We start from the raw sequence: 12,387 nt of genomic DNA, 5'->3' as shown, positions 1-12,387 counted from the left end.
GAAATATATTGTAAATCGACCATTGCCGTAAGAGGCAAATAAAGACGATACCTTCTAACTCAATCTTTTCGTGTGTCTCACCTTTTCACGAGCCCTGATCCCGACTGAGTTCATCCGCGCACGCTCGCGAAAAGTAACCCCGTTACAAATTCCACAAATAAATGAAATGTTAGACGGTCCTACAAATAAAATTGGTGAGAATAAATAAATATAAATGAGTAAGTGATCTCTCATATCAGTATAAAATTCGACTTTACTTCCGTTGTAATATACGTCTTTTAAAAAGGTTACGCTGCACAGTTAAAAGGCCGGGAAATAAAAAAAGATTTTATGATGCCTGAAAAGGCAAAGATGAAGTCAAAAACAAATTGACCAGAGAAACATTAATAAATAACAAACAACAAGATCACTTACAATGAAAACGGAAAGCTCCATATGTCCGATGGTAATTCCCCGACAAAAATAGTACGTGAAGTCCACGTTATTAACATGTGGATCAGCATCGTGGAATCCACATGAATATTCGAGTGAACAATCCGCTCAAGAATGGTACTATAATCTACGTGGATGAGATAATCGATTTAACGTGGAAATCCATATGAAAATTTCACGAACTTTCGAGACACATCCTCGTAGTATCCACATGAATTCTTGTTTTATAATCGAATGGATTTTTTCACGTTACATGCAAGGTTTTAAATTAAAAATAAAGAGAAACATGTAAGAAACTATATAGTATTTATTTTAATTAAACATTATTAAAATATTGCACAAAATATATAATATATATATGAAATATAAAATTAGAGAAACATGTTTATATATTGTCATCCTAATATACGTACATACATGTAGTATACAAACATCGATGTATAACAAATATAATTCAAGGACAGAAATATCACCAACATATGGGAAGTTATTAACATATACACAAACAAAAAATAAAATAAAATACAGCGTAACCTCTTCGATTTTTCTAGTTATTTGAATTATTTTCCGATTGCTCGCCTTGTTGCTTGCCCTTCTTTAATCTAAGTTCTTCGTTTTCAAGACGTTTTTTTGCGTCCTTTAACCAGTTCGCAATATGGGAGTCTGCATTCTCTCTATTATATAAAAAGTGAAGGCCCCTATCTTTTCTTTCTTGTGAATGCCTTTTCAAAGCAGCTGCAAACAAAAAAAGATCACATATTAGATGATTATATGAGCCGTTTATTTTGAAAGTGGCCTAAGTCCATTTATACTTAAATTGAGATATTTAAGGGTTTGTGTTTCAATGTAATTAAAAATATACGTACAGGATACTAATGAGTCATACTGCTTAAGTGTATCTAAAGGTGTTAAATTTATAATTCCTATTAAAATAATGGCAATTATTAAGTGAATAATATGCGTTCTCTTACCAAGAATGGAGTTAGGCCACTTTCAAAATTAACAACCAGATTCATTATAAAATTTGAAGGAGCCCAAGTCCATTCAACATAATTTAAGATGTTTCAAATTGAAAAAAACAATACTCAATTTATTTTACACATCTTTACAACACTTCAAAAACATAATTTATGCGATTCAAAACATTTTTTAACTACATAACGTACAAAATTACAAACATAAATTACAACGTACAAACATAAATTACAAAACAATTTACTACTCATTTACATTTTGTGTATGTGAAAGGGATTTGAAGAAATCATGATGTTCCGGTGGTATATATCGTAATAGGTCAATTATGTCCTTGAATTTTGCTGTTGTAATTTGTCTGATATTTTTATACAATGGTGTCAATACAATATTTTCGAACTTTCTTGGTTTACCCCGACGTGGTAATAAATTCAGGACTTTAAAATTTTCATTCTCATTCATTGATGTCTTATAGAAAATTTTATACGGTTCATTTCTGACAAAACGCATCCAACATATTTTTAACCAGTTTATTGATTTCAAGTTTTATATTTAATTTGTTTAACTGCATTAATTAAACGTACTGATTATTCAGCAAAAGCAATTGTCCAAAAACTGAGGTTAACTTGTTAAATACTAATTAATTAAAATTACCTTCATCACTGCCTTCGGACATTATCAATAATTAATATCTTAATTTAAGTATAACTGGACTTAGGGCACTTGCAAAGTAAACAGCTCACTTATTGAACTAACTCTGAAAACTTATGTGTACAGAATTATCGTATCTACTTGGAATATAAGTAACCTCAAATGCTTTATTGATAAATAACTTGAAGTTGTACATGTAACCACGGGCAACCGGAAATAATTGACAAATGTACTTAGGCCACTTTCAAAATAAACGGCTCATATTCTTAATGTAAATATATTAGTTATACAAATATCAAATTTAGATTGACTATAGAAATTAATCATATTTATATAATATTAATAATATCATAAATCTCACCAATGATAAGACCATAAGATATCGTATCTAGAAATTTCTTTTTCTGAATTCTTGCTCCTTCTCTATTTGTTTCCTTTAAATTAAAATTTATTGCGACTTTGTTTGATATCAGTTTGCGCATAATGCAATACACAGAGCCTTTTAAATCTTCCTTGCCATGCTCTACTAACAATCGAATCTGTAAAACATGAAAATATATAATATGGAATAGCGGCCACTATAATTTATATATTTTCAAAATAAAAGAGAGGGAAATATTTTCTTACTATTATCAATTTTTTCTCTTCGTCCAAATTAAAATCTTCTCATTTGTAGAATTCCTCCATAGAAGCCAATGGAAGAGTTGGAATCCCGATAGAATTTTCAAGTGTTTCCTCAGGATGACATGTTGCAGTATAAATTTTTATAATAGTGACATAAAGTTTATCAATACTTCTCAAATCACTAGCAGCCATTATAGTTCTTTCGTTGAAACTTGCTATTTTGTAAAAAAATAATTTATTGTTATAATATAGAAAAAAAGAATGAGTACCACAATATGAGGAAATGTTTTAGCCATTGAAAGAATGCAACTTACCATTATTCCTGACAGGTGATTTATTATGGGGAGTTACATATGACTTGCATATATCTGTAAAAGCACAACCACAATAAATATAAAATACTTTTCAACAATTGCAATATATGGATTGTTCGCAAAATAATTATTTAAAAATTATATATACATATATAAGAGCAACTTATAATATTAACAATCTTACCTTGCGCCTGCCGTATTACTGTACAAGAATTTCGGTCATCGCTATTCTCATGTTCACTCATTACTTTGTCTTGCTTATTCGTTTCTAAATCCTTTGGAACGTTACACCTCTCCTTTTTTTTTGTATGATTTACAGGGCCCATACTTTCATTGACACTTCTATCAATAGATGAATAAGTTAGATGTATAGCGTCTGATATTTGGGACTCGCGTGATTTGGAAAAGAAGGCTACATCTAAATAAAATTTAAGGCATATACAATATATAAAAACAATTAATAGCAATATGAAAAAATATCGACATAAATAAAATTAAAGGAGTTATAAAAATAAACTAATTAAATTTGTCATTTATGCAAACTATTAAAAGTATAAATATTGAAAAAATGATTAAAGATGTATGTGTCATATGTCGAAACATTTACGAAAGCATGAAAATTTCGTAGACTGTTCTACTATTTCTTCTGAATAAAACCTGAACACAACTCTCTTAATGGTTTGAAAATTATTTAAAGTTAGTATTGATTGTTATGAAAAATCGCGTATTGTTGCACTTATTGACAAATTTGACAAGGAAAAAACATTGCCAGTAAAACAAAAATTTTCACATATATTAAGAAAACTCTAATAAATATTTGTGCAAAACTTGATTTAGATCCATTTACTCGTTTAAAAGTTGTTTATTAAAAATTATAAAAAAAAATATTGTCTTTTTCTCTTTCTGCAAATTACTCGATTTTTTTTGTTTCTTGCAGTTGATTTCAAGAGATATTCACGATCAAAAGTTTTTATCATAAATTAGGAAAAATATTAATTATAACTATCTTCTTTTATAAAGACGTCAAAAACCATATTATTTTGTAACTATATTATATTTTAATTCTTTTTATAATCCGGATTTATTAATGTTTTTCAAACAGTATAAACGTAAGAAATATCTTTTTTTTTGTTAATTTTGACAGTTTTTTGCTACTATTGTACAACTAAAACATTCTTAACATATAGAGTCAAAATAACTATTGTTTTGATATATTCAACAAGCAAATAAGTTCTTCATACCTTGTATTTGCTTTATAGAATTCATGTTACTGTCACATCTAGTCATAACATGATTTTTGCAGTTGTATTTGTGATTATTCCCATATGTCTGTGGTGTTTCTGTCCTTGAATAGTTGTTTGGTGCATATGAAACTGAAAAAGAACAATTAAATTGATCAATAATGCAATTATTATAAATACAAATATTGAAAAGATTATAATTGTATGTGGAGTCAGAATGACCACTGCTCTGAAATGTTCAACAATCAAATAAGTGACTTACTTTGCGTTATACTATTATCGCTGAAATTGTCGTCACTGTCGTCACTTCCAAAAAGTAATGGTGATGCCTTATTGTTCTTATCATTTGCTGAAATGTCAAAGATAGAAAATATAGAGAAGTAAAAAAATATAGAGAAGATAAAAAATGAGAATTTTATATACTAAATATTGTTAGATGCAAAAGTATTTTAATTGCGCATCAAATAAAACAAACTTAGTAATTTTGGTTAAAATACACTAAAAAAAATGAAGGAGTCGTTTTTAAATAACTGTGATATAGTCTGTACAAAAGCAATTTCATAAATATGTACATATCATATTTCATATGTCAAAATATGTTTAAAATTCATATATGAATAGACAGTAATACATAAGTAATAAAACTCAAATCAATTAAATATGTATATAAAATATAATAGAAAAGAACTAACCACTTATTTTCAAGTTTCTTACAGCTGGTGCTTTTAATTCAAAATCACTGTCCGAATCATCAGCATATACAATATTACTTTTGCGTCGATTACATGATGTTTCGTTCACAGGACTATATCTTCGAGTAATAAATCGTTGGCGCTTTAAACTTTTGTCCTTATCAGACTGTGACAAATCTGAGACATTTAAGGCTTTTTCTGCTTCTTCTTTAGCTCGTCTTATAGATTCTTTACATACAATTAAGCAAAAAAGCAAGAAAATGTGTTAGTTTAAAGATAAAAATAAATCAACTTGAATAGTCTTGCAAATGAATACTACATATTGAATGACATTCCCCTAATTATTTACCCTAATTATTCCCCTAATGACATTTCCCCTATTTATAACAAAAAAAGCTTTACATCTGAAGCTACTAAATTGAATAAAAGGTATCATAAATTTCGTTAATAAAGTTAAATTAAAATTAAAAAATCGAAAGTGTAAGGGGCAATAGTTTTTACAAATTCAGCATTAAATGTTTACGAAGTACATTACAATGTGATATATTATAAGAAAGAAAAGATAAGGAAAGGGAAAGCAAAAGCCAACATATTATTTATAAATATGATAACACACACATATAACACCGAAATATACACAAAATGTAATACTTACTACAAAACTTCAAACTTTTTACGTTTTCATATGTGATCCAAGTGTCTGTCGGCTTCTTTCTTTTTTCTAAATAATCACTTAGTTTTGATTCGTCAGGAGGCCATTTACATATAGCTGCGAATGCAACTTGTTTGCCATCTTTTGCACACACTTTTATATTCTTTAACCATACAGTACAGACTGGCACTGCATAAATATTAGACTCGAATTCATCATATATAGGTAACTCGAGTATAGCATACTGTAATAAAATATTATGATTTCACTTTCTAGCTCTTTCTCTTTCTCTTATATTATTTTTCCTTATCAACTTACCGGCTTATCCGCTATTTGTACATCTATCGCACTCATGACACAAATAATAAAAACAAAATACAAGACGAATTATACTAAATTACACTGAAATCAATTGAAATTGCACTATCCTGCTACGCAGTTAGTAATCGCGACGGCCATATTGCTAAGAGGATCCAGATTCCCGCTATCCCTGCCCCTGCCCCTGTCCCTGCTCGATCTTTATCTGTCGACAGTAATGGCCACGTTCAGCAGAGAAAACCGTTTAGTAGCGTCGAATGTGATTGGTTCTTACTTTTAAAACCAACGAATCAACGTCAAGTGTTGACAAGACGATAACTGAGCGCTTTCTCTGCTGAACGCGGCCAATGATAGGATGCGATAGGATGCGGATTAAGATAGTGCGAAGAAATTGCTAAATAATGTAGTGATACTTTCGTAGTAGTGATATTTAATGTAGTGATATTTTAGTTGAATATTTCTATGAATAAATGCAAATTACCTGTTTATTTTTTATTATAAAATAGCTAAGTATCCTAAGAAGACGTTAAAGCCAAACGGTGTAACATAATTTTCCTGAGTTTTATTTGTTAACTCAATATTTCTTGTCTTTTCATTGCACTGTCTAAACAGGTACGTTTGCAATTCTGCTCACTATATGTTATTTATGTTAAAGCATCTATGTCTGCTTTCTGTTAAAAATATTTAATGCACAATGTTAATATTTGTTGCAATTTGTAGAAGTTATGGAATATAGAATGTAAGAGGCTAAAGAGAAAATCTAATCAGAATCTCAATATCTTAGCACAGGAAGAATATTTTGAACATATTGCTGAGAAGAGCGCTTATTATGATTTCAACAAAAAGTGTTGTAATAGAAAGCAACAATATGTACATGAAGACCATGATATAGATATTATTTTTTATAATGATCTAATAAGCAACAATGAATATTGTAATTATATGTCCATAAATATTCTAATGATTTTTGCTCTAATATTATGGTTTGTTATTATATTATTCATTTATGTATTAATATAAACCTTATTTCTGCAGATCATGATCACGAAAGTAATTATGATCAATCCATCACATAAAAAGATATCAAAGAATCACAGTCTTGTCATACGGAAAGCATAGATGCATTACAAATATGTTTTGCACTTACGGATAAAAAAAGAAGCATATATGAAGTAGATGATGCTTCGATTATTACTACTATTAATAATAAAGAACTTCCAAGCAGTTTTGGATGCCACGAGTCACAAAATCAAAATAACATCACTGTTCCTATTAGTAATACATTATACAAGCAAAAAGTAAATGTTAAAGAAATTACTGATCATTGTGAATCTACAAATTCTGATTTCAAATTAGTTCAAGATCTTGGAGTGTGGGCTGTTAAAAGAAATATAACGCTTAATGCATTGTCTCATCTTTTGAAAATTTTAAGGAAATATAACCACAAATTGCTTCCTATGTGTGCGCAGACATTCTTGAAAACTCCAAGAAGTACAATATTATTAATCAAAGAATTGGAAGGTGGTGGACAATTTTGGTATTATGGTATTCTCTCTGGTCTTAAAACTGTATTATCTAAAGAGATTTTGGAAACAATGTCCGATGTAATTGAAATTGACGTGTTTTTTGATGGTTTCTCGCCCTATGATAGTATACGACGATTTTTATGGCCAATTGCTGGTTGCATAGCTGATAGAAATGAGGTTTTTATTATAGCTATATGGTGCGGAGAAACGAAATGTCCATCAAACCTTGATGCTTACTTAGAAGGCTTTATCAATGAAGCTTTAGAAATAATGAATAATTTCAATATTAAAGATAAATGTTACAAACTAAAAATCAGAAATATAATTGCTGATGCACCTGCTAGAACATGGCTAAAATGTGTCAACCAACATGGCAATAAATTTGCTTGTGAAAGGTGAGTATTATTAAATGAGCACTTTTTCTCTTGAAATGTATGTAAATATAGAATAGTTCATTTTTAACAATTGTTTTTATTTTTATAACTTATTCTGCCTATAATTAAATAATGTTTATTATCTCTTGGAATTCAAAAACTTTTTTAGCATTCTTTCTGTTATTCAACGTATAAATAAAACTCATTTCGCATAAAATCATAGAACTTCGAAAAAATTTATATAAGAAAAATTAATATTAAAAAAATAACATATTATATTTATATCATTTATATTATTTATATTTATATCATGTTCATTTTGTTCTCTCAAATTATTACCTTGCAAATATAAAGTGCACATGTGAGAAAACATAATCTTAATGGTTATTTTAAAACTAATTTGTGTGCAGTTACAATAAAGTTTTGAATACTTCGTATAATATTAATATTTTGTCTTACAGGTGTACTATTAAGGGTATATGGTTCGGCAACCGAATGACGTATCTTTCTCATGAGGAATCACCTTTACGGACAGATGAATCTATTTGTCAACAAACTCACAAAGAATATCACAAGGGAGTTAGTCCTCTGATTACGAGACTTCACCTTAAACCTTTAACACAATTTCCTTTGGAATCTTTTCATCTGTTATATCTAGGAATTATGAAACGAATTCTTTCAAAGCTGTACTGTGCTAAAGCTAGTAAATACAAACTGCCTCGCGATGTTGTTCTTGAGATAAATAGTTTTTCTAATTTTCTAAAATCTTTTTTTCCATCTGATTTTGCCAGAAGACCACGCAGATTGAGTGATTGGAAATATTATAAAGGTACAGAATTTAGAAGGCTCCTGTTATATGATGGTTTCATAATTTTCAGATTTATGCAGCGAGAAATTTATAAAAATTTTTTGTTATTTGCCTGTGCTGTTCGAATTCTAGTCGACCCTGTGTTGGTCAAGGATTATGCCGTTGATGCAGACAAATTACTCAGGTTATTTATAGAGCACGGTTCTAAAATTTATGGACAAACCTTTGTAGTATATAATGTTCATCATTTAATGCACATAGTTGCGGATTGCCGATTACATGGACATCTTGAAAAATTTAGTGCATTTAAATTTGAAAGTTTTTTGGGACACATGAAGAACTTTTTGCATGCACCAGGAAAGACACTTTCTCAAATAGTTTGCCGTGTGATAGAAAAAGCAGCCATGCTTCATCTTTCTTATTCTACAAAGAATGAATTATCATTTGAAAAACGTCATAATATGGGATCAACTCTAAATTGTCGAGGAGAGCAGTATAACAAAATTCAAATGCCAGATAAAAAATTCTCTTTACGGTCTGCTGATGCATATTGTCTTACAAAATCCAATGAAGTGCTTAAAATCGAAAATATTATAAAATGTAATGAAGGAAACTATTTGATTGGCAGAAAGTTTAGAGAAAGATCAGATCTCTTATCTTATCCATTTTTTCCAGCTGTATAAACATATATATCGTTAGCAACCTTGGATCACTACACAGATGGTGTTTAGATGATATTAAAAAAAAAGTTGTATTGTTACCTCTCCCTAAAAAGGACGCGGAAGATAATTGGATTGTTTCAAAGAATATCTGTTTTCCAATGCCTCATTCTGAAACATTGTAACTTATCTTTATACAAGAGAGGAATTATTGTTTCTGGCATTGCCGATCAGAATAAAATTATTTTAATGCTTCATTTTCTGTAATTGTTATTATCACTATGTTTCCTTTTCCCATAGAGTAATATTGTCTTGTTCAATACAAATTTACCTCATCTGTAGTATGTACAGAGATCAAAATATTCATAAATTGATTATTCATTAAAAATCACATTGCGATAAAGACAGTATATCTTGATTAATCAATTATAATTTTCAGTAGAAACATCCACATGAAATCTAAATTGATATTTCGATGATAAAGTACTTCGATGTAGTGATGAAAAAAGAATGTTGCATCCATGTGAATAATTCGTGGATAAATCTGCATCCACGTAGTCCACGTAAATTATATGGATTCGACGTGGATATGACGTAGCTGTTTTACTGAGGTCACAATGTATATGTCACAATAAATTAGTCACGAAGACATGTCGGAAAACAATGACGTGTATGTAAGAATTAAGACGAGCCATCTGTTCGTTCTAGGAGCACGTTTTAATGCTATGAGCCTACTTTATCCTCGTTTAACTTTCCATAAATAACAAAGATAGAACACGCTTTCAGCGCGTAAGCGTGCTTTTGGAACGCAGCCATCGAGAAGCAAAGTCCCAAACCAAAAGTAAATACAAACAAGTATGTGTACAAAAATATCACGTAGGGACGCATATAGATATAAATAAATAAAAGATCGTATGGAAAAACAAACGCTTATTACAAAAACAAAACAATCGACATCAGTGTTATAATCTAAAGTATAATAAAGAATTAAACGGCGAAACACATAAAATTCAAAACTTTGGAAGTTTATCTATTGCTCCGAAATATGTCTCCGGCAAGCATTCGGTATCTGTCTGCAAATTTAAAGTATTCTTTTGACCAAAAAATTCTCTACGTGTTTATGAGACTTGTTAACTAGATGAAAAATATCAGTCTCTACTTTTTAGTGATGGAGTATTATCGAGAGCCTATGGTCTCTCAAAGATACACAAACCTGGTTATCCTTTGAGAATTATAGTTTCCTCGATAAATAGCCCGCTATATTACTTACATAGCCTCCTTTTTATACAGAATTAATGTAAAAAGTTTTCCTAAGCCTGACAGCCATGTGACAGCCAATTGCTTTGAATTAGTTAAAAAACTTTCTAATTTTTATATTAATAACAACTTCAATTTTATTTCTTTAGACCTTATTTCACTTTTTACTAATATCTATTTTACTTATATCGATTTAGCTATAGATAATGTTTCCAGCAGATGGGATCACATTAAATTTAATGGTATAATCTCCGAATCGGAATTCATTTTAGCTATTAAACTGGTTTTAAATTCAATGTTCTTTGGTTTTAATGGAGTTCTTTATCAGCAAATTTTTGGAACGCCTATGGGCTCTTCACTTTCACCTATAATAGCAGATGTTGTTCTCCAGGATTTAGAGACCAGAACACTTGAGACATTGAAGTTCAAATCTCATTTCTTCCTTAGATTTGTGGATGATGTAGGACCAGAGCACTTGAGACATTGAAGTTCAAACCTCCTTTCTTCCTTAGATTTGTAGATGACGTAGCATTCGCCGTAGCACTCCTTCCCTTTTTAAACATTAGACACCTTTAATTTTTTCCACCCCCAACTTCAGTTTACGATGGAGGTTGATGTTAGTGATAAACTTAATTTTCTTGACATAACTTTAATTCTCAATAATAACTGTATTGTTTGATTGGTGCCATAAACATTCTCTGGAAGATATTTGAATTTTTTATCCCTGCATCCCCGTTGCCAAAAGAGAGGCACGGTTATTGGTCTTATAGATAGAGTTTTCTATCTCTCCCATCCTTCCTTCCATACGAAAAATGTTGATTTGGTCATTAGAATTTTATTAAATAATAATTATCCTTTAGACTTCGTGTTCCGAATTTTCTATGAACGTTTAAAAACTTTGGTTAACAATGTAAATTCTAATAGGGTTAACTCAAATGAAAACCAGAACGATGAGTCTGTTTCTTATTTTACGATCCTGTATGTGCATGGAGTGTCCAAACAGTTTAGAAAGATTATTAAAGATTTGAACGTTAGACTTTCCTTTTTTGATCTTAACAAGATGGGAAATTTTATCAAAGCACAAAAAGACAAGTGTCCAAAATCTGCTTTGAATAATGTAATCTGTAAATCGAATTGCCTAAATTTCACTGCGTGTTACGTCGGACAAACCAGAAGACAATTACATACGAGAATTTCTGAACACCGAAATCATATAAGAAGAAATACAGCGAGTCGTTCTGTCATTACAGATCATAGAGTGGAGACTAATTATGATTTTAACTGGGTTTCTTAATAAACGTTTAATTTTCGAAATGATTGTATATTAAAAGGCAAAAGTGTTGTGCTTCCGGAGAGGCACAGTAGTTGGGATCGTTTGCCGGGAGGAATTTGGGAATTCGGGCTTTGCCTGAGTAGCTCACGGAGGTTATTGATGATAGAGATAGACACTTTCGTAATTGAAATAAATACATATATCTGCTTTATTCGTAAATTGGCTTAATGACACAGTTCCCGCACATTAACTCGCGTCGCGTATCGCGATAGCGGATATATTAACGTGCGTGTGTCTAGAGTCGAATTTCGGTCTCGAGACTCGCTTCTCGCTTCTTCGTGTATATTTTTGCCGACTGCGTGACTATTCAATATTATAATAATTATTGACACTCGCGGCGGTTAGCGATATTACTCGCTGTTCAGAAAATATCGCGACTTTTACGCAATCTCCTCAACAGCATCTCACTCACTCTGACCCTTCTCCTTAGTGTTCTCTCTCTCTCTTCCTTTTCTCTCTTGTACGCGGCCTTAACCCAATCCCGAAGCCTGTCCTATCAATCTAACCAGCATCGCGTCATGATATCATCCAATC

The 12,387-nt window shown here is 30.5% G+C and overlaps 1 protein-coding gene across 1 annotated transcript; it reads right to left on the bottom strand.

Moving 5' to 3' along the window:
- Window positions 1-1,147: 1,147 nt before the first annotated feature.
- Window positions 1,148-6,043, bottom strand: LOC138943863 (uncharacterized). The gene is made up of 10 exons (XM_070314793.1): window positions 5,897-6,043; window positions 5,582-5,822; window positions 4,927-5,154; window positions 4,497-4,583; window positions 4,235-4,366; window positions 3,178-3,411; window positions 2,994-3,047; window positions 2,683-2,894; window positions 2,417-2,594; window positions 1,148-1,167 (listed from the first exon to the last, which is right to left on the bottom strand). The coding sequence occupies exons 1-8, from the start codon at window positions 5,930-5,932 to the stop codon at window positions 2,722-2,724; spliced, it is 1,185 nt and encodes a 394-aa protein (XP_070170894.1). The 5' UTR covers window positions 5,933-6,043; the 3' UTR covers window positions 1,148-1,167; window positions 2,417-2,594; window positions 2,683-2,721.
- Between the last annotated feature and the right edge of the window lie 6,344 nt (window positions 6,044-12,387).

Source organism: Polyergus mexicanus, unplaced genomic scaffold (assembly GCF_030449975.1).
Source record: "Polyergus mexicanus isolate NDT 795.1 unplaced genomic scaffold, iyPolMexi1.0 SCAF_48, whole genome shotgun sequence".
NCBI classification, from domain to species: domain Eukaryota; kingdom Metazoa; phylum Arthropoda; class Insecta; order Hymenoptera; family Formicidae; genus Polyergus; species Polyergus mexicanus.
Note: the sequence above shows the minus strand (reverse complement) of the source record. Positions and strands in the feature narration are given on the sequence as shown.